At 41.4% G+C, this 23,697-nt stretch overlaps 1 protein-coding gene and 1 long non-coding RNA gene across 3 annotated transcripts in view; one reads left to right on the plus strand and one right to left on the minus strand.

The window, feature by feature from the left end:
* Positions 1 to 5,341, minus strand: part of NIPAL2 (NIPA like domain containing 2) — a 70,151-nt gene extending 64,810 nt beyond the window's left edge. Inside the window, exon 1 of one of the 2 annotated variants that reach the window (XM_070481385.1) lies at positions 4,830 to 5,341. In XM_070481385.1, the coding sequence (XP_070337486.1) occupies positions 4,830 to 5,259 (430 nt within the window). In that variant the 5' untranslated portion in view covers positions 5,260 to 5,341. The remainder of the gene's footprint in view (positions 1 to 4,829) is intronic. The other variant, XM_014847779.3, reaches the window with a different exon arrangement.
* Positions 5,342 to 7,086: 1,745 nt separating this feature from the next.
* Positions 7,087 to 10,222, plus strand: LOC123275684 (uncharacterized). Its single transcript, XR_006511713.2, has 3 exons — positions 7,087 to 7,224; positions 9,533 to 9,603; positions 9,760 to 10,222. It is a non-coding gene; the product is annotated as an uncharacterized lncRNA (long non-coding RNA).
* The last annotated feature ends 13,475 nt before the right edge of the window (positions 10,223 to 23,697 follow it).

The following is a 23,697-nucleotide window of genomic DNA, read 5'->3' on the forward strand; positions in this document are numbered from 1 at the left end:
AGAAGTTAGTGGTTATAGATTAAAGAAAGCAGAGTTCCCCCAAATAACTGAGGTGATTTCTCTTATTTCCACTTGTAATGAGCTAAGTCTAATAATGACTATATTTTATGACATTTCCTATAATATAGCTTGAGTGTAATACTACTACTAATAGCTAGTAGTTACTGAGTGCTTTCTACATGTCTGGTAATGCTATTTGGCATATATTATCAGATTTTATTTCTTTATCAATCCTATAAGGTTATGTATCATTATTATTTCCATTTTAATAGAGAAAGCCAAGATTTGGAGAAATTAAGAAGCTTGCCAACAGATAATAAAGAGACTGAGCTTTTAAAACTACACTGTACAAAAACAAAAAGGATAGCTTTGGGGAATGTCATCCTTTCCATGTTAAGCTCTCAAATGCCAATCTGAACAAATCACCAACTTGTTTAAAAGAAATTGCTTAAATAATTCTCATAAGGAAACAAAATGAATATGGCATACCACTTCCTGCACCACCTGGGTAAAACATGCAAGTTGAACAGCTATAGCAATGCAAATATTATTTTTTAAACTTTGTAAAATTGTAGAATATAATAGATACAGACAACTGCAAAGAGAATGATGTAGATGAATAAATTACTACAATGAATTATTGTAAGGCAAACACTCTTGTCACACTATCCAGATGAAGAAATAGAAACTGGGTTCCCACCCAAAACCCTCCCTTTGCCCCATCCCATCAAGACTTCTCTCTTCCCCCAAGGAACCCCTAAGATCTTGGGGCAAATTATTTAACACAAGTTTCCTCACATGAACAGTGAGGATAATATGTACCTTATGAGGTTGTTGGGGGGCTCCAATGAGATAATGGCTATATAGAGTCACACAGTAAACGCATAACAAATGTTAGTCTTTTCGCTTGGCCTCTTCCCTGCCAAGTTGTATCAATTTTCCTTTAAATATGTTGACTTTAAAAATTCAAGCCATTGAAAATCAAAAGTTCAAATAAAGGAGATAAAAAATTTTGAATTTTCATTTCACCCTGTGCAGGATAAACCTTTTTGACAATGTCCTTGTGAATTTAGATATTTAGCAATAGGCATAAAGTTAAAGAGCCAGTGATAAAACCCCTCCTTCACAATATTTCCCACATTCATCCTTTCCTGTCTATTCCCTCTACAATCTTGCTGGTTTGGCACTTACTTATTCAACCAGAAAGCAAGAGGGAACCTGGAGATCTTCCATTCCAACCCTAATTTAACCGCTAAGAGAACTGAAGCCCAGAGTGACCTGCCTGAGCACACTCAGCTAGCTAGAGACAATAGCCTCTGACACTGGCTGCAAATTAAGTGCCTACAAGGGCCAGTAGGTAAAAGAGATGAGAGCAAAGAGAGGGGCTTACATGGGGAGCACAGTTGTTCTAAGATGTGAACTCCAGCTCACACTTACATATGTGAAAGAGGGCCAAGTGTGGATAGAACTTCTAATATTTAAAAAGATCATGGAAACCTGAAACTCTATACATAATCTACTCATTTTTAAATGTTGGCAATGTAGTAAACATTTTTTAAATCTCTCTGCAGGTCAAACATGACACATCTATGGGCTAGATTTAGTCCATAGCTAGCCAGTTTGAGGCCTCTGTTTCCTACTAACCCTAATTTAAATTTCTTTTATTTAATTTGCTTTGATTCTTGCACTCCCTGCTGGAAAAACCTTCAATGGCTCCCCACTGTCTACAAGATAAAGTGCAAACCTCTTAACCAGTCCTTCAAGGCAATCTGTGACTATATCTAAGACTCCAAGCTATATTCCCACCTTAACAATCAGTCTATCTTCCACTGCAACCAGATGGCCACTGACTTCTACTCTAGGTACAAAAGGGCACGTGGGATGCTCCTTGGTCCCAAGACTTTTCCCCTTCTTGGAATGCCCTCCACTATGCACTCCCATCAGCGAAACTCTGTACATCTTTAAGCGTTCAGCTCAAATACCATGTCTCCACAAAACATCCTTGATGGCCCCTGCTAAAAGCCACCTTGCTCTGAATTTCCATAGGCCTTCATATAACTCACATGACACTTACCACAGACTGCCTTGTTTTGTAGTTACTGGCATAGCTCATTTCCCCAAGCACCTAATAACATTCCTGGAAGGAAGGGTTTGGTCTGAAAACTATGTTGAACATCCCCACAGTGCTTTGTACAGAGCAGGGAGCTCAATAACCATCTCGGAAACATTATCCTTTTATACTGAAAACTTGTGGATCAAAGAAAATACCTTTACAGAACTCTATTTCATCTATACTTTTATGGGCATATTCCTGACTGATGCAAAAGGGGCACAGGGTTCACTTTCCTGGCTGCCCAAAACATTTTCCCCACTGAACTACTACTTTCTACTCACTTTGAGATTTCCTCCTGCAGAAGCACTCACATCTTTGCCTTAGACAACATTGATTCTAAGAAGTCACTGTTAAATATCCATCTATTACATGAAAGTATTTCAGGGGAGTTGGTCTTTTTCTATGAATAAGGTTAATTTATCAGATCTGATGGTTATCACTTGGAAAGACACAGAGAACTGAGCTATCAGTGAAAAGACACTGTCCAAATATTTCAGTCGTGATAAAACTGATTAAACCCTGGCTATCCAGCAACCAAGGCTAATTTTGAGTGTGGGAGTCCTAAACTTATATCTCACACTTTGTTTTTCTGGAGCCACTCCCATTTTCAGCCATCTATATTCCGTCGGTGTCAGAAAACAAAAGAAAAATTAGATTCCATTTTATTTTTATAGGCCTGGCCAGCACTACAGGCACTCAATAAAATGTATGCTGAATGAATTAAGAAAATCAATTTCTACTTTTGATTAAAAACAAATGCAGCTACTGAAAGGATAAAAATACCAGTCTTATAAGATGGCCTAAATTTGCACAATAACGGGAAAAGATACAGTCTTACCTTAAACTAGCTATAGTTTAGATGTCAGCTGAGTAATTCCCATTAGCATATTCTGGATACGCCCTTTCTAACCTGTTCAAATATATACTGTCAAAGACAAGTTAAGCCTTGCAAACAAAGTTAAGGCCTCACATTTATGTCATGTGATAATCTGTGTTTGGTGTCAGAGAGCCAAGACAATCTTGAATTCCAGGAAATGTTAAAGAAACCTAATGACTATAGAGGTTTCCATTATGAAAACCCAATGTTTTCTTCTGTTTTGGAGGATGCCACAGTAGGTCACATCTACTAACCCTCTAATTTCTTTATCAAAGCTTAAACTCTAATTTCTTTATCAAACTCATTCTTTTTTTTTTTTTGAGGAAGATTAGCCCTGAGCTAACTGCCACCAAGCCTCCTCTTTTTGCCAAGGAAGGATGGCCCTGAGCTAACATCCGTGCCCATCTTCCTCTGCTTTATATGTGGGACGCCTACCACTGCATGGCTTGCCAAGTGGCGCCATGTCCGCACCTGGGATCCTAACCGGGGAACCCTGGGCCACCCAAGGGGAACACGCGAACTTCACCAATGCGCCCAACGGGCCAGCCCCTATGAAACTCATTCTTAAACTTTTATTGGGAGTGCTTCTAGCATAAGCCTATTATAATAGGCTTATATTATAATTATAATAGGCTTATACCATATACCAGCATAAACATGGTGTAACAGATGTACTCAAAGAACTCCCCATAAAAAGTAATTCTTTTCTTTGTAACTCCTCTGGGTGGAAGGAAGGAGAAATGGAATAGGTTACAAAAAGTGATCTAGAGGCTCATTTTTCCTGTTTAGTACGTTTTGTGGTAAAACAGTCTTAAAGCAATACTCTCCCTTCTGTTGAAAATTACTAAAGTGAATATGCTTCTTTTGTCTTTACATAAAAAATTATCTTCTGTGTTAAATTTTTGAAAACAAAATTTTAACATTTCAGAAGCTAACATTTAAAACACTTTTCAAGCATAAAAGGATTTTAGAACTTTGATTATTGGTTAAAACCCCCAATTATGAGACCAACAATAATAAATATTTTAATTGTATTGTTGCAAACTACAAAGACCCATGGATTTGTCAAAGAACAAGAACAAAGTGACACACTTAGGAAACCAGGAGGAAGCCTGGAATCTACCATATCGAGATCATTTGCCCCTACTTGAAAGAACATAAATGCGTCTGGAGGAAGGGCTCGCCAGAGCTCTTTTTTTCTGATCTTAAACAAAGCCAAAAATAAATGGGCAGCTCCAATCCCCTTTGATCTCATTAAACGTGTATTTCCAGCGTAAACTGGCCTTGTTTAGGCTGACGATGTTTTCCCTAAGGGCCAGTGAGAAAGGAGTCATTCAACTGCAACCTGAGAAAGTCAGGGCTCCTCTCACGGAAATGGAGCGCTGTGCTGAGGCATCGGACACACACACCCGCGCACAGCATTCGTGCCGAGGTGACATTTGGTTGCCTGTTTCTGGGAACGGGGTGTCACCAAAATTTTTTTTTTAACTGTAAAATGATCCTGGGGAGAATACGGGTGGAGGAGATTCACCGCACACTCCTAGAATCTTTACAAGAGAACAAGGCGGATTCAAGCTGGAGAGGGGGGATTGTTCGGGACCAAGAGGCTCAGGAATGACCCCGCAGAGGTCAGAACCGCAGACCTGTGCGCCCCACTCCCAGTGACTGATGCCCAGAAGAGGAAGGCCGGGCTAGCCCCGCTCTTCCAAATGAGGGCTGGTCAACGTGTGGAAACATCACGTCAGCTCTTCCCACTTGGACAGCCGGTGTCTCTGAGAGTTGGCAGGAGGGCGGCCCCGCCCTTGCCCCCACCGGGCGGCGGGGGCGGCCGGCCCTTACCTGGTTCCTGCGGTACCACGCGCCCGACAGGGAGCCGTTCCCGGAGCCCAGCGCCCCGTACGTGAAGTTCCGGGACAGCTCGTCCAGGGCGGCCGAGGCGGCGTCCCCGGGTGCCCCGGGCGCCAGCGCCGCCATTAAGTCTCGCTCGCCGCGCTCGCGCTCCGGCTCCGGCCGCCTCCCGGCCCGGCCGCACCGCGAGGCGCCGCGGAGGAGGCGCGCCCTGCGGAGGCGGCGCCCGGGCCGCGCCCGGGCCGCGCCGCAGCACTTCCTGCTGGTGCCTGGGCGCGCCGAGGCCACCGGCTCCCCCTCCGCGCGGCGGCAGGTACAGCGCCCGCCCGCCCGCCTGGCGCGGCCTCCCTCCTCCCGCGCCGGGTGCCGGCGAGAAGCCCGCGGTCTGAGGTCTCCCAGGGCGGCCCGGCTCGCTCCGCATCCTCCGGGCCGCCGGGCCCTCGTGCGCCGCGTCCTCACGGGCCACACTGTCCCGGGCAAATCACCGCGCCAGGCCGCGGCATGTGTCCGCTCCTGTCAGGACAAGAGTGACATCATCTCCAAATGCCCTTCCAGCCCCAGCGGGGGCTTAGTCAATGTTTGTTAAAGTGAATGGGAGAGAAAGGAGACGGTGTCTAACCCAAAGCAACTACCTTTGCCCCGTCTTTACCTGGCAATCCCAGCTCTCTATCACATATGCAGTATTTCTCACTTGTATTTTTAAAATCGTTTGTATATGGAAAAGTCACGAGTTCCTGAAAATATTGTAAGCAACACGAGCATAAAGGTTGGATCGATTAAATCTCAGTACCAACACTTGATAGACCCTTAGTAAATATTCCTGGAATGAAAGAAGGAATCCCAGTGGTAGCCGGAGGACCCCAACGTGTGTTTGGATGGGGTTTCCTTCAAATGGAACCAGAAGGAATTGCTGAAAAGTTGCCAGCTACTAGATATAAGAATTTAGGATGGGAGATAATTGTTGTTAAATCGTCCTTATGAACTCTAACTGGGTGTTCTGGTTTTACCTGTATTCAAATTCTACAGTGTTACTATAAATGGTCTGTGAGGTGTCTCTCACCTTGAGAATTCTATGATTCTGTGTTGTTGCCTGAAGCACTGGAGCTTGCAATTCTTTTTTTACACAATGCTGAGATTCTTCTTACATAATGTGTTTTGACTGCCAGACTTCATGAAAGAGAGACCTTCAAGAAAAGAGAATTGCTGCTTAGCGAGGAACAGGGAAAAACTTTCCAGTGTTTCTTAGGGGAAATGTGCAAATGAGAGAAGAAAGTGAAAAAAAAAAATCATTTCAGGTAGAGAAAAAACAAGACACTCCGTCATCTCACAAGTTGTATAGTTTCTTGCTTGACAACCCAAATTATTCAATGAACATTTAATATGGCAGCTCACTATTTCCAATTTTAAGAGGCTCATTTATTTCAAATAAATATCTGAAAAGGAAAAGTGTCTTTTTAAAATATTTTCAATCACATCACATTATTCTTTGTTGATGACTTTGTTAATGCTTCTTCCAGTTGAGATGCTTTAGGATACAAGTATTAGAATATCCAAATAAAAGTGGCTTAAACAATGTGTCTGTTATCTCCAGAGGGAATGTGGCTCTATGTAGTTCTATGATGCCATCACTTCCAACTTTCTGCTCTGCCATCCCTGGGGTATTGACCTTGTCCCTTTTCATGGTGATGGCTCCAGGTGTTACATGCAAACATGACCACATTTAGCAAGGAAGTGGGACATTTCTTCTTATGTATCTTATCCTCCCAGCAGCCTTCCCTCTCAGTTCCCATTAGCCAAGACTGGGTCACATGCCCATGTTCTACCTGCAAAGGAGCCTGGGAAAGTGATTCTTGTGCATTTCCAGCCTTCAGAGTGGGAGGTGAGATCTGCTGGCAAGGAAGAACCAGGACGGGGTGGGAGGGCACAACCAGCAGAGCCTGGCACAACCATTCTTTAGTATATTCTCTCAGCAAGATTGTAACTAGTCATACAGTCTCTAACAAGCAAAATAATAAACGGATCGTGTTACTTTCCTGTTTAAAACGCTTCCAAACCTCCCCATTGACACAATAAAGTTCACATTTTTTAAGACTGGCAGATAAGACCCTTTATCAATCTGGCCCCCACACTCTGCTACACTCAACTCATTTCCATTCTACTTTTTAACTTAAAAATCATCTTCAGTTTCTTTGCATTTGTTTAAAAACTTCCAATTTTGGAGGAAGATGGCCCTTGGTGCAGAATGGATATAATGTGTGATCTGTGATGTGCTGTTCTCCAGGTCCCAAGATGCTGCTGCAGCTTCTGTGGCTGTCCTAGCGTGGCTCGTGGTTGAAACAAAGAATTCATGACCAGCGTTCCTTCCCACACAGTTCAAAAGGAGGAGGTAGGAATGCTGTGTGAACTATTTTGGTCCCAGCAGTGTAGGTGGAACTGGAGGCCTTTCAGGGCTTTGTGATGGCCTCTGCCTTTTGTGCTGTGTCTTCAGGGGTATCCTGTTCTCCTTATAGGATGCCAGAAGCCTTTGATCAACCTCCCATCCTCAGTGATGAAATGGTGGAGATCCATCTTCCTCAGTTAATTCAAAGAATTCTATTCTGGTTCCACATCACTTGAAGCTGAACTTCATTGTGAACTTAGAGAGCAGGGTTGCATTTTGCCCACCTTGCCTGGGATCGCTCTCTTGCAGCATCCACAAAATAGTTTTTTTTTTTTAATTTATCGTTAGCATGAACAGTCAACACTAGTTTCACTGATGATGAGTATCTAAAAGCCTAAGGTAATTATTAGGGTAAGGATTAATTCGGGTATCTCAAATCATATACAAAAGCCAACTTCGGATTCGGTGCTTTAAGGAGAAAGGTAAACTTTAAATCTTTCAGAAAAACATGAGACGATCTCTACAACAGGCCGTTTGAACAGTCATTAGAGTACAGATGCTAAAGGCAGAGTATCTGGGTTCAAATCCTGACCCCACTACTTATTTGCTGCTTATTCTTGGTGAAGAATAAATGAAAACCAGTAGGATATATTGGAGTATATGAGGAAGCTGTTTGGTTTAAAACTAATTCAGCATGACCTTGTTTTTCCAGAAGGCGTCATGTGGCCTGTCAAGGATGCATTGTACATCTGCTTTAAACATTTACGATGTTCCAAAGCCGAGAATGATGTCCGTAAAGATAGAGATGTTGCCTCCCCCATATCAGCATTTCTTTATAAATAAGCATTTCTTCCCAGAAACTAAGGATTAATTATTGACCTACTGAGCTCATCTCGTGACCACTGACCTGCTGTGCTAGCAAAGCATCTTGTGGCCGTAGTAAAAGGAATATTCCTGTCATATTTGATGTATGTTCCTTTTTCCAAGATGGTCTATAACCACTCTGTACACCCTGCTCCTTCTGCTCCTTATCAGCTGCAAGGCTTTGGGACAAATTCTCTGAGATTCAGTTTCCGAATTCATAAGTGAGAATAATAATATTTATCTCAAAGACTGTTATAAACATTCAGTGATAGGTAATGTGAGTGAAAAACACCTTATAATTCAGTTCAATTCACCAAACTCTTACTTTGTGCCAGGAGTCAAAGACACAAGGATGAATCAAGCGTGGGCTCTGTGCCTTGGAACTTACAATGAGGTGAACGGACAGGCAGGTGAACACGTGGACTCAGTTAGCTTCAGCATGAGAGTTGGGAGAGAACAAAGAAGATGCACTTAGCTCAGCTTGGGAAGGCAGGTGCAGCCTGAGAAGACTACCTGATGACTGTTTTTAATCCTGAAGGATGAGTTAGCCAAATGAAGAAGGGAGGCAGGGGGTGAACAGGGCTGGAATAGCATAATCAAAGGCCAGAGGCAAGATACAGAATAGTTTGTATGTTTCCACATTAGTCTTGGGTGAGTTGAGATATACCCTAAAATACGGATAGAAGGACCAGCAGGGCCGGGAAATTTAGGGTTTTGTGTGTTGGGTTATCAAGATTGGACTTGACTCTTAACGGGAGCCATTGAGTAACTTTGGATAAGAGAGCAGTAGGACAAGATTGGTGCTGTAAAAGATCCCCTGCTGGGAGGGCAGGGATGGTTTAAGTGGAGAAACACCGGAGTTAGACAAGTTAAGAAAGTGCAATGGCCCAAGTGACGGTATATGAGAAAGGCTGGAGAGAAGGAGAGAAATTTAAGAAATGTTTAGAAGTAAAACTGGCACAACCTATTGATGGGGCAGGGGAGGATGGAGAAGGAAGGGTCTGAGATGTGTTTTAGCTTGGGCCACTGGGTGCAAAGTCTGCATCGTTACTGACGTGGGTAATCAGAAAGAAGAGCTGGTTTAGGGGGAAAGAGTGAGTTCAGTTTGGGTTGGAGACTCATTGAATTTGAGGAGATTATGGGGCATCCAAGCAGAAAAGGATGTGCAGAATTATCCTAAGATGCAGGGGTGAGGTTAGGACCAGGAAAATAGATTTGGAAGTCACTAGCAGGCAGGTGGATGAGACTAGCCAGGGAGAGTACATGGCCTCCATCTTTTGAAGTAGGGCTCAGAAAACTTTTTCTGTAAAGAGTAAGTATTTTAGGTTTTACGGACCATATGGTCTCTATCATAACTAGTCAACTCTGCTATTGTAGTGTAAAAGCAGGCATGGACATTATGTAAATAAATGGGTGTGGTGTGCTACAATAAAACTATTTATGGAAACAGGTGACTGGTCCCTGTTCTAGAGAGAGAAGATCTGATTGTGATACACAAGGCCAACCAGGATGACTTAAGAGGTAAGAGAATATACTTGCTAGACCTCTTGGCATGTGAATGACAGGATCCCAATTCAAAGTGAAATTCAATAACTCATAACTAAAACCTGGGAAGGCAAGGGGAGCCAGAGCACTGGATCCAGGAACCTGATTCTTGTATATGGTCTTCATCCTCAGGTCAGCTTCACATAGTAGCGACATGGCCACAGCAGCTCCCGGTGTCCGTCTTTAGAGCCTGAGTTCAGAAAGGTAAAGGGAATGTGGCAGATTGGTTACTGTTTCTAGCTCTTCATGCCTCTACCTGCAGGGCTATTTGCATTATACAATCCCTCCCATTGCTGAGTGACTGCAATTCCTCCCACAAGAGGCATCTTCCCAGTGATGCTGCCTTTGGCCAAATGGCTCGCTTTGGAAATGTGAACAGAGTGACAACATGTCAGTTCTGGGCCAAGACTTTAAGAGGTAGCTCATGTTTCTGCTTGCTCCGTGCTCCTGGGCTCCATCCTGAGAAGAGTATGTCCCAAGTAGCCACTATTCCAGAGAGAATGAAGAAACCTGTGAAGCACATCTAAAGCCAGCCTTTGCCACCTCTGACCTGTAGACTCATGAGCAAGAAAATAAATATTGCTTGTTATAAGCCACTGAGATTCTGAGAGTATTTGTTACACAGCAAAACTGATTGATTAAAGATATTCCCAACCAGCTTCGTTTAGATAATCCTGGTGAAAAACACTGATTAGCCTGATTTGGGACACATGATGCATCTCTGGATCAATCACTGAGGACAGAGAGGTTTGGTATTAGGATTGGCCCTCCTGGGTCGTGTGCCCACTCTATTCAGGAAGGCGAGGGCAGTTATCAAGATGAGGAGAAGGGATGCTGAGCAGACAAAAGCAATAGCCAATATTGTGGAGAACCTGCATGGAATCATACCAAGGAAACTTAGGCAGGAGAGTGACAAAAGTGAAGGTGTGTTGAATAATGCCATTGGCAGCAAAGAGGACAGTGAGACAAGAAATGAGATGTGTTTATTGGCTTTGACCAATAAAGACCTTTATTGACCACTAAAGGTCATTGGTGATCTTTGTCTGAGTAGTTTCAGTTGAGTGTTGGGGTGGCAGCCAGATTATAGTTAATGATAATATTTCAATAAACTCTAATTCACTGTTAGTTATTACTAAAAAGGACCTTAGATAAGGAACAGGTTAGGAGTCTCTTAAGGGAGTACCAGGAGTTTTATTTATTTGTGCATCACTTTGAAGCCACAGGAGGCTTTGGGGAAAGGGAGTGTTGGGATCTTCCATACTGGTGGGAGCTGATTCTGGAAGTGGGGAGATCCCTGAGGATGGGACCAGGCTGAAGGGTGGAGCACAGTCCTGGTATGACCCTCAGGGCCTGCGGCAGAATTGCAGATTTGGGAACCAGACGTGGAAGCAGGCTCCAAGCAACATGAAATTTAAAACAGCAGAGTTTAGTGAGAGAACACAAAGGAGGTGGGAGAGGCCAAGGGAGGAGGGAGCTGACAAGAATATCTGGTCTCAGGACTGTAGAAATAGGAACAGAGCCAGCACTAAACACAATTATTCAGTTGACAAAATGTTAACTTAGTGCCCACCCCCTTTTAGGACTCTGACATTTTCGTGACTTCTTTCAAGACCTGTTTCCTTACCCCTCCATATCCCCTGTCCTCCATCTGCACCCTGTCCCTCCTGCACCCTGTCCACATCTGACTGTGGAGGACTTCCCAAGGCTGTGTCCCACTCAAGCTGGTCCTCCCCAGATGGTACCCCACCATCTCTCCCTCTGCCTCAGCTTAAATTGTACTGTCTCCCGTCTCATTCCTTTGCTCTCTACTTTCAAAGAGGCATCTGGGAATGAATCCATGCCAGGATATTAACATAATAGATCTTCTGTGGTTATTTGCTTTCTAAATGGACTCTCCCTGTAACACGATGTATTAACCCAAAGGAGTATTTCTGTCAAAGGAATAAGAATTTGGGCCAATGGATGTGGGACATGCAAAATTGCCCCTCAAATCTTACTACAAGAAGAGTTGATTTTTCTCTTCAAGTTCCAAGGCAGAAAAAGACCCATGTCCCAGCTAGTCAGGCAGGCAATAGTTGTTCCCTCTTACTCAGCCTTTTGTTCTACTGATTGGATGAGGCCCACCCACCTTAGGGAGGGCAATCTGCTCTACTCAGTCTATCATTCAAATGCTAGTCTCATTAAGAAACACCTGAACTAATGTTTGACCAAATGCCTGGGCATCCTGTGGCCCAGTTAAGTTGACACATAAAATTAACCATCACTGTGGGCTCCTCGAAGAAGAGAATAAGAGAGACAGTTTTGCTTTGCCTTTAATACTGATGAAAAAGCCCATGAAACCAGATGTGACAAATGTAGCAGGCAGAAGTTTCACAGACATAAATTTAGGTATTTCTACTATTTTTCTTTGGCCTGAAGTTTGATCTCTATAGTAATCCAATTTGCTCCCTAGGCTTCTATGACCATTCTACCTGAACAGAATTCATTTTCTATCTTTCTCTTCCTCTCTGTCTCCTTCTCCTCTGTCATCATTATCATCATCACTGTTGTTATCATCATCTATATCCAAGGTTTATTGAGTGCCTGCTGCTCACGTGGCTCTGTGCCAGAGAGGAATTTGGAATTCACAGGGAGACTAGATCTGTCCCTCACTTTGAGTAGTTTAATTCCAGCTTAGGAGACAGAATATATACATAAAGAGGACAGTCTAAACCAAGTATGAGCTAGGCAACTAAGTGCTAAATGCAGGAGGATACTAATCTTAGATTCCAGAAAAAGGAGCGATTAGCAGGCTGAACATGGTCTAGAATAGCTTCAAGGATGTTTCAACCTTAGGCAGGGCCTGAGGGAAGAGTGTGACCAAAACAAGTGTCAGGAAGGAAAGAGGCTATGTCAGGAATAGAGAAGACCCTGGATGAAATTGGAAAGTGCAAGTATGTGCAGGGACAGACTGAGAGTCGTGGCTTGCTGGGCACCTGTGCCACTGAACAGCTTGATGCCTGGAGAGCAGCATCCAGGAACAGACTTAGGCCCAGATTGCTAATTAAAATTTTTTTTACTGTGTGTGAAATTTTCCAGGATCAGCATGAAGTGTCATCTGCTTCTCCTGGAGGCGTCTCCTCCCAAACACAACTTCCTAAACTTGCTTAGCTGGTCAAGTATCACTGCTGCTCTACCGAGTAACACACGCGTCCTCTGAAAAGCACTTCTCGGTTTGCACATGATTAAAAGAAAGAAAAGCAAGAAAGGAGACCTACCTGTTTTCACGTGCAGAGTTAATGCCGCTTTTACACGGTTTGTCCTGTTTATCTGGGTAGACTATAAAGAACGGGGATATGAGGTAGTCCTCTCCAGGGCCATGCGTTGGGGACGTATTGGAAACTGTATGTGCAATGAGACAGTGTAAGCTCTGCCTCCTGTCAGCCAGAGGGGCACCCCCCACACGGCCCCCGATTTCGCCCAGGCCCTCGCAGGTCCTCAGGAGGCAGTGTGGGTTGTAGAGAGAGTCACACACTGTGAGAAACCATGTGTGCTCTCGTTCTGCTCTGCCACTAGCCAGCTGCATGACCCTGGGCAAGTCGCATTACCTCCCTGGCCCTCATTTTCTTATCTGTGAAATGAGAGGTTTGGACTAGCTGATCATGCAGAAAGTTTCCAAGTCTGAAGGATGAGTCTAGGAGAAGTTTATCTTCTTCAAATAACATCAAACAGTTTCTTTTCTCCCCTGGCTACTTAGGGGAAGATAGAGAGGCTCTGGAAGGTTCTAATCACTCTCCCTAAAACGTCTTGGGATATCTGGTAGTCTCTAATCAAAGACAGCTGGCTTTCACTTATAGATACGTTTTAAAAAATATCTTTTACGGCCATTTTAGAGTGATGGAATATACAGACACTTTTAAACGTAGAAGAGCTGAGTCAAACAACGCCACAATTTAGTAGCTGTGAAATCTTGCACAGGTTAGCATTATTTTTCTGGGATTCAGTTTCCTCATTTGTATAATAGGAATAATGATAACAACAGCAAAAAGAACCATACTCCTCAGGGTTATTGTGAGGATTGAGTATGTATGGATCAAGTCCTTAAGACAGTGCCTGTCCAGTGCCTGTAAATTTCCGCCAGCTGGAGCCGTTAATGTACCTCTGACCTGTGTATTTGTAAGGAAATGAAGCGTAGTAGTGTATCATACTTAGCAGTGGGGCACCGGATTCAGGCAGACCTGAATTTCGATCCAGGCTTTGTCTCTGACCAGCCGTGTGGCCTTGGACAAGTTATCTTACCTCCCCAAGCCTCAGTTTCTTCCTCTTTATGGGAATAATAGTTCCTGCTTTGTAGGATTATTAATAAAGTTCCAGCCAGACAAAGCATTAAAGTACTTACCACATGTTAGTCACAGAGTAAACATTCAACACATTTAATTACAGTAACAAACAAAATAATAACAAATGTTGTGCTTCCTTCCCTCATTCTCTTTCCTCCAAGGAGGGCGGTAGTGAAAGGAAGATCTCCAGACCCAGAGGAGGGACTGAATTATGCAGCTAGAGAGCACGCTTCATGAGGGCAGGGCCATCTTCACCTGGCTTATCCTGTAGCTCCAATGCCTAGACAGTGCCCAGCTCATAGCAGGCACCGGAAAGAAAGTCTTTGCTAATGGTGGAAACGAGACAGAGATGCTCATAAATTGTTCTTCTTTTTCAAGACATGGATTCGTTTTCAGGCTTTCAGGCCTGTTCCATCTGCTGCTTTAATAGCTCCACCCAGGAGCACATTCGGAAGTGTCTAGACCTCCTCTTAAGTCTAGACGAGCACTGTCCAATAGAAATATAATGCAAACCACATATGGAATTTTAAAAGTTTTAGTAGTCACATTAAAAAGAAACAGATGAAATTAATTTTAATACTGTATCTTATTTAACCAACTATAGCCAAAATATTATTGCAATATGTAATCAATATAAAAATTGTTAATTAAATACTTTTTGTCCGAAGTTTGAAATCTGGCATATATTTTACACTTGTGGCACATCTCCGTTGGGACCAGCACATTCCAAGTGCTCAACAGCTGCATGTGCCTAGTGGCTGCTATATCTAGAGCAAGAAAGCCAAATCAAGCTTCTCCTTCTACCCACCCTCAGTTCCACTTCCTGTCTAAGACTCACTTCCTTTCTAGGTGGCTGCCCTGGAAAATGGCTTTGGGCTTCTTAGAAGACGTGCCCACCACCCACATGGGTGTGCTTTACCCTTACATGTCTCACCAGAAAAACCACATGAGAATATACTACCATAACCTCAACATCCATTCCACAAGATACACATATACAACAGGGAATTAATTTTTCAAGGTACTTCTAAGCTTATTTGAAGTAGCAACTATCATCAACTACCAACTACTTGAGAGAATCAACTATCATTCTCTTTTTCAGACATACTTTCAGAGAGCTTTATCCTCTGTGATCTTACCTATGTTCAATCCTCTGTGATAATTCATCTGTTCATTCAATTTATTGAGTGCCTACTATGTATAATGAAGTTAGGAATAATTGAAAGGTTGCAATACCTGCCCCTGGGAACTTTAAACTCAAGTTGGATGGGCAAATGAGTAAGCAGGATCCGTAACATAGTGTAATGGGAGAAATAAATACTAAGTACTCTGGAAGCTCATAGGAGGGCAACTAACCTAACAGAAGTTTGTCTGTGTTTGTATGTGTGTATGTGTGCAAGAGGGCAGTCAGGGAAGCAACATCTAAAGTAAGACCTGCAGGTTGAGTTGAAGTTGGGGTGAGGGGTTGTTGGGGTGTGGAGCTGGGGAAAGGAGGAGAGCATTCTAGCTGAGGAGAGAGCAGTCACATGTCCTAGAAGGTGCAAAGACCTGGCAGGGGGCCTACAAATCACCCCATCCAGCTAGAGTCCAGGAAGACTAAATTTGTGGGTTGGGTAGATATAGGGGAGGCAAGGGATAATCATGGCCAATTGTTTGGACTTTTAAAAATTCTGTATAAATATCCTGGACACTTCAGCTCTGGTTCTGATTTCTCACCTGCCTTCTTATTCTGTATTTCTAGCTGTTTACAGGGTCTCTCAACATTTCACTTAAATTCGACATGCTCAAAATCACTTATCATCTTCACTCCTCTACTGAACATTCCAGACTGGTTCTCTGTTTCTCATAATGAGATCAGCATAATTCCAGTCTCCTAGCACAGCTAAGACATCTTTCATCCCTTCCATATAGTCAACCCTGTACCCAAGCTGTCACTAAATCTAGCTAATTTTTTGACTGAATATCTGAAGGCTTTTGGTTCAAGCACTTTCTGGCTTCCTTGAAGATAATTCATCACTCATTTTTCTGTAATAACTTTAAATTTTCACCAAGGCGATCTAAACTCCAAGTGGTATAAATTGTACTCCTTTTAGATATCATTTTGGAACAAACCAGCAGTTTAAAAAATCACATCAGATTATAAAGTAGAAAAATAATTTTAGCAGTCCAGAAAAGCCCCAAGTAATTTTTATTGGAAAAAGACAATTCTTAATGTTTTATTTATTTTTTGAGTCTACTATCTTTATATATATTTAAAAAATTCATCAACCTTCCTCCTGAAACCATAAGGTTTTATTACCCGCGGAGACAATTCATAAACAGAGATTTTTATTTGCCTAACTGTGTCCCTCTCTCTATATTCAAGCCCTTTCCTGGATACATTACCTGCATGTACAGTCACCTTAAAAAAATGTTCAACACTGTTTAAACTTGCCCTTGATTACCAAGTATCTTACTTCATATTGGCTCAGCAATTCATTATAACCACACCCTAAAAACAGGACGTGGAAAATTTAAAACATAAGAACCAGATTGCATTTTGTGTCTCAGTAATAAATGAGAAGAGAAATGATAATTTCCCCCAGTTGTATTTTGTTATATTTTAAACAAAACGTCCTCTGGCTGGAAATTCCATTTCAATCAATAAGTACTTAGTGAGATGTAAGGACTTTGTTCAGCATGAAACTCCTTGTTAGAGGTATTGTAACCATATTTTCAACAATTAAAAATTAGTATACATGGTATGACAATGGGACAGAGCATTTGACATCAGTACTACTCTGGAAAATTGGGTTATATGATTGCCATACTTATAGGAAATGTAAGAGAAATACTGTCCTTCAAGTTTACAATTTTCCTGGAAACACACGTCTAACACACATTCATTTACTTGACCACTGAATAAATAGGTAGTGCATACCTAGTAGGTAGTGAATACCTAGTATATTGTTAGCTAGTAAGATTACAAAGATGAAAATACAAACAGTCACCTTAAATGCTTTCTCAAACAAAGTAGGCTCTTGTGAGACTAATTTTATATGACAATTTGGTTAGGCTATGGAGCCCAGTTGTTTGGTCAAACACCAGTCTAGATGTTGCTGTGAAGGTATTTTTTAAATGCAATTAACGTTTAAATCAGTAGACTTTGAGTAAAGTAGATTACCCTCCATAACGGGGATAGGCCTGATCTAATTAGTTGAAGGCCTTAAGAGCAAAGACTGAAGTCTTCCCCAAGAAGAAAGAATTATGCCTTCAGACTCAAGACTGCAGTACCAGCTCCTGCTGGAATTTTCAGCCTGCCAGCTTACTCTGCAGATTTTGGATTTACCACTCCCCACAATCATGTGAGCCAGTTCCTTAAAATAAATCTCTCTGTCTCTCTTTCTCTAAACACACACACACACACACACACATGCTGTTGGTTCTGTTCCTCTGGAGAACCCTAATACAGTACTCACAAGAATTGTTATTTATTTCCCATTTCTGAGATAACCTATGCATTTTTAAGCATAATTGTATAATATCTTTTTTTTTTTTTCACAAATAGTATCATCCCACTTCACAATATGTCTTCTAGCAATGTTTTTAAACATATGGCATTCACTTTCAAGGCCCAACTTGCTGCAGAAGAGAAAGTTTAGCAGTTGAAGTAGAATTATCAGATGGAACAAAGTTGCCTAATTTTAAGTGGAATGAGAAATGAGGGGATGCAGTGAGATTGAGGAAACCCCAGAAGTGTTCAAGTCAGGGAAGCAACGGAACAAAAGCACAGAGAAGGCAGTTTGGACTTCCAATGACAAACATGGAGGAAAGAAACTGCATGGATGACAGGGCCTGTGTCTGTGAGTGTCTTTACAGTGGAAAAAGATACAGTGGGAAGAAAAGAGGACCGTGGAGAAAAATTGGTCAAGGCAATTGGGATAATAATCAAAATTGCTTGGGAGTAAAAATGGAGCAAAGAAAGTCATTTAAGATATAGAACTATGAGTTCAGCACTAGATTAATGTTTGGGAGCTTTAGAGTTTCTATGAGCTGTTCCAGTAGAAAATGGTACAGGTTGATCTGCTCTAAAAGGAAATGCGGGCACTTTGTAGCAAGAGAGTTCTGGATGAAGTAAGTGATAATTGATTTCCACATCTGATTTAAGCACGTAGCAGGCCCTCTTCTCTGAACTGGCAATAGAAAACAATTGGAAGGGGAAAATCTTATGAATAATTAGACATAATTAAGTTGTCAGCTCATATATCATTATGTCCTGCCTCTCAGGGATGTTTTGCAGATTAATTAGTTAATGTTTGTAAAATAAGCTCCAAGAACCATGTATCATTGGCATAGAATTTGATTTCCAGTGTGATGAATGTAATTAAATCATGTAGATTTCATATGAACTTTCATTGTAGGAGAACGTCTGTTCTGGAGTGTTCCTGAGCATGGGCACCTGAGTTCTCGCACTGGCATTTCATCAAGTGGATCTCTTGATGTTGGAAGCACTGTGGCAGGCATTTTGGATCACGTGTGATTCACATCTCGGGTGAGATGAGGCATTTAAAGTGTCAGATTAGAATTGTGTCTTCTACTGATGAATAAAGGTTATGTTTGTACATGACACCCAGCTTGACAGTATAGTAATTAAAAGTGAACACTTTAAAATTGAGATAAGCAGGAGAGAAAATATTAAGGCTCTTATTTGAGGCTGTATGTCATCCTTGCCTACTGCATGACATGTACATTAAATATTCTCCAGTTAGGAAATTCATTTTTTAAACCCAGAAATGGCTTTATATATCCCCAATCCATACTCCTTAGTGAGCTCTTCTCAAACAGTATAATTGATTCTTGGCTCAGAAGCTCAAATAAGTGTTCATATTTTTGGATTTGGCGATTTTTGAGAGAGGAATCAAATAAGGTCTAGGACAGTGGTTTTCAAACATTTTGGTATCAGGACCCTAAAAATCATTGAGGACCTCTAGAGCTTTTGTTTATGTGTGTTATATCTATCAATATTTATTGTATTAGAAATTAAGGCTGAGGGGCTGGCCCCGTGGCCGAGTGGTTAAGTTCACGCGCTCGGCTGCATGTGGCCCAGGGTTTCGTTGGTTCGAATCCTGGGTGCGGACATGGCACTGCTCATCAAACCACACTGAGGCAGCGTCCCATATGCCACAACTAGAAGGACCCACAACGAAGAATATACAACTATGTACCGGGGGGCTTTTGGGAGAAAAAGGAAAAAAAAATAAAATCTTTAGAAATTAAAGCTGAGAAAAATTTTAAAAAATTTATTCATTGAAAATAATAAGCCCATTACATAGTAACATAAGAGACTTTTAACCAGAAAAGATGAGAAGAGTGGCATTGTTTTACATTTTTATAAATATCTTTAATGTCTAGCTTGATAAAAAACAGTTGTAGTTCCATTTCTGCTTCTGCATCCAATCTGATGTGTTACACCATTTTGGTTGAAATAAATGAAGAAAATTTGGCCTACACAAATATGTACCTGGAAAAAGGAGGAGTATTTTAATAGCCTTTTTAGATGATTGTGGCTATTTCTTTTTGATTTGACACCAGAACTCAAAAAGTGATAGTTTCTTAAAGATTGGTTTCTTAAAAGTTGGTGGATTCTGAAACCATATCAATGGCTTTTTGTGCTCCATTCCTTTAAAATCCATTGGTCTATCTTGTACTTGTACCATGCATTGGTCATTTGGAAAATATTGATTTGCTGAGTTATGCAGATCTTCCAAACGTTGACACATTTCATTATACAACATCAAGCAATCACTTTCATTAATATAACCACTGATTTCATCCCAAAATTCTTTAAGTATTGTTATACTGTCAAGTTTTCTAAAATTTTCATTTTTACTATGAAGCTGGAATTTTATTATTGGCAATAAATACTTTCAGTTGTTTTCCTTGAAGTGATAGTCTCACTTTGTTCATTTTAGAGGAAATGTCTGCCAAATACCCACATCTGAATAAGCATAGTTTGCTCTCAAGTAAAAATGGTATTCCATTAAAAAGCAGCTAGCTCAGCTCACAACACACATAGTTTTCCTTGAGACAACCACCGTAATTGGTATGCATCGAGGTCTTTATGAGAACTTCCCATTTCCTCACAGAGAATATTAAAACGATATGTGCTCAAGGGTCAACATTTAGTAAGGTGAATACTTTTTACTGCTTTATCAAGGTCACTGTGAAATTGGCATTTTAAGAAAAATCTGCAAGTGCATGGCAGTGCCATTACATTGACTGCTACAATTTGGTGTCACTGCCTCAACTGGTGATGGGGCCCCAGCAGTTTTACCCATCTTGTCTTTGCTCCATGAATGCAAATGTCCGCACAGTGAAAATGTAAATAATGTTCTAATCTTACAATGAAATAGTTTTGTACTTGAAGACTCTCTGAAAGGGTCTCAGGGACCTCAAGGGGTCCATGGAGAGCACTTTGAGAATCACTCGTGTAAGAAATGCACTGAAGGTGGAGCAGAGGAGAGAGGCAGGCTATCTTTTTGGAGCAGCTACTTCAGGAATAGGTAGGATGGCGTAAGGCAGGATAATTTGATGGAATTAGCTGCTGTTATTCTTGGTTTGTTTTAAGCAGCAAGAAGCATGTTATACTGCCCTAAACCAGTTTTTCAAACGTTTTTGACTGTAACACAGAAGATATATCTTTTACATTGTAACACAGTGCATGGGTACATACAGATTTATTTACTGAATAAAAGTTTCGTGAAGTAAAACCCTTACAATTTGTGATGCACTCTAACATTTTTATTTTATTCTATTTCATTTCTTAAGAAATGTTGGTCATGGGGCCATCTGGGTTGCACAGCGGTTAAGTGAGAACATTCCGCTTCGGCGGCCTGGGGTTCGCCGGTTCGGATCCCAGGTGCGGACATGGCACCGCTTGTCAAGCCATGCTGTAGTAGGCATCCCACATATAAATTAGAGGAAGATGGGCACAGATGTGAGCTCAGGGCCAGTCTTCCTCAGCAAAAAGAGGAGGATTGGCAGCAGATGTTAGCTCAGGGCTAATCTTCCTCAAAAAAAAAAAAAGAAAAAGAAAGAAATGTTGGTCATGACCCACTAAATTGATTTCGCAACTCACTAAAGGGTTGGAAACCACAGTTGGTAAGAGTCTGCTCTAAATAAAGATGGCTTCATTTTGTACAAACCCTCCTAGGGGCTGATTACCTTTGGTTGGAGACTAAATGTACCCAGGAGTTTTTAATGGCCGCTTATTCTGCCATTTCTTGATTCAGTTGCAAATGATTTTAAAGTGTGGTCAAATGAGAAACACTTTGTTTCAAGGATGCAATGTGTTTATTATTACATGAAATACCTGTTTAATTTTATTTTCTCTGATAAAGTCTAAATGTTTACTTGGGGTTAATAAAACCTAACACTTTTTCTTCAGCATTGGTGGATATACACAACACAACCTTATAAAAGAGATTGTGTTGAGACTGGTACAGTAGTAATTATTGCTCTCATAAAAAGAACACTTTCGTGCATTCCAAGGATCTAGGCCTAATCCTAATTAATACTGCTCTGACTTCCTACTCTGCCAATCTTTTGAGAGTATTACTCTGACAGGTGCAACTAATTGTAAAAACCAAAATGAAGTGGCTATCAATTTTGTTTTTTTGGTTTTTTTTGCTTTAATGGTAAGTATTATTTCTTCTTGGTGGTATGATAAGAAGATAGATGGTAAGAAGGAAGAATGTATCAGAGATAAATATCCTCTTTGATCTCTTCAGTATTTGACCCCTCCCTGCTTCTCCTCCTTGGCTTTCAGGATATCCCTTCAGAATGTGTGTGTCTCTCTCTCTCTTTCTCTGTCTCTCTCTCCTTCCACCTATATTGTTCAATAGTTTTAAAATATTGATCTATTGACATATTCTGCTTCATCCTTAAATGTTGGTTTTCTACCTATTTAAGCTCAAGGCACTTGACTAGCTTTGCCTTCTCTGTTTTGGCATCATTTACTCCCTGGCTTCAAATGATGTGTAGGAAGGATTGGGGCAGGGAGACAGGAAGTGAGAAAAAGAGTTTGATATCTATTGCAGTTGATCAGAAGAGAGACGAAGAGGCCCCGAATTAGGGAGATGCCACCACGAATGGAAAAGAAGGAAGAGCCTCATAAGACATGTCTAGGGATTGGAGTGGGGATGCAGGAGAAAGAAAAGATGAATTTGAGATTTTCACTTGGGAGAACTCAGGAAGGTAGGAGGAGGAGCTGATACAGGCAAAATGATAAGATCGTTTTAAAAATCCTATTTCAATTGTTAAACAGGTACCAGAAAATATAACAGTGGAACTTGAGAGAGTGTAGGGCTAGAGACTGAAGCTAAGTAATCTAGACTTGAGCAGTTGAACTCATGTAGATAAATGAAGATACTGATGTAGAGAACACAAAAGGAGAAACAGACTGAAGATAAACTTTGGGGACTCTCAAACTGGAAAGAGCAGTAAGAGGATGAGGCCCCTGAAGGAGACAGAGAAGGAGAAATCCAAGGAGTAAAGAACCAGTTAGAAGAATGTAACTTATAGAGGCAAAGTAGTTTGACAGCACATGAGATACTAAGTCCTTTGGAGAAAGGATAACCTCTCCCTTCTTCTGAGCAAAGAGTAACAGAGAGCAGTGTTCAAGGAGATGCATGATGTGGAGAGAAAGATCCAGGAATTTAGAGCCAGCAGCCATGGACTGTCATTTCCTCATAAGCACTTACTGATTATGTGACTTTGGGCAAGCCACAAAGCACAGATATAAAACCATTAGAAGGGGCCAGCCAGAGGCGCAGCGGTTAAGTTCTCTCGTTCGGCTTTTTGGCAGCCTGGGGTTCGCCGGTTTGGATCCCAAGTGTGGACATGACACTGCTTGGCAAAAGCCATGCTGTGGTAGGCATCCCACGTATAAAGCAGAGGAAGATGGGCACAGAAGTTAGTTCAGGGCCAGTCTTCCTCAGCAAAAAGAGGAGGATTGGAAGTAGTTAGTTCAGGGCTAATCTTCCTCCAAAAAAAAAAAGAAAGAAAGAAAAAAGAAAACCATTAGAGAACAATTGAAGGCTAATCTGCATGCAATGTCAGAAATATATCCAGCCAGAAAGCGTGTAGTTGTCTGGTTTAAGGAAGTTAGAGAACACTATTGAGTGTGCAGAACTTGAGTAAAGTGTCAGAGAATGAACAGGATTTGGGCAGATAGAATAGTGGAGAGAGAATACATGACTGAAAAAGTCATGGTTTGTCTAGAGAAGAGAGCATTGAAAATATAAAGTCCCCTGAGAAGAGAATCTTTGTGCTTCCCTTTCCTTATTTTGGAACTGAGGAGCCTTGTTTATTTGAGATTTTGATATACTACAGTTTGATACTTGATGGAAGAAGCAAAAGAAGGGAAAAAAGCATACGTGTATATGAAAAGACTTCCTTTAGGATGAATGAGTTGTTTTTTATTTTACTTAATTCATTTTCATTTTAGAAATGTACTCTGAGAAGTTTCAACAAGATGCTTCTTAAGTTATTCTTAAGGAGGTTAGTAGCACTTTACGTAGAAAGTTAAGCAAACAAAGATCCCTGCACTTTACAAGTAGAAGGTACAAGTAAGCAACTCATTGTTTAACTTAGAGATGAAAAGTGAAAGTCACATAACGGAGGGCTGGGAGATGTATATTAGATGTGATATGAATGTGCGTCTTCTTGGATCACAATATGAGAAAAGTGCAGGGGTTGATTTCAAACTGAT

Source organism: Equus asinus, chromosome 12 (assembly GCF_041296235.1).
Source record: "Equus asinus isolate D_3611 breed Donkey chromosome 12, EquAss-T2T_v2, whole genome shotgun sequence".
NCBI lineage: Eukaryota > Metazoa > Chordata > Mammalia > Perissodactyla > Equidae > Equus > Equus asinus.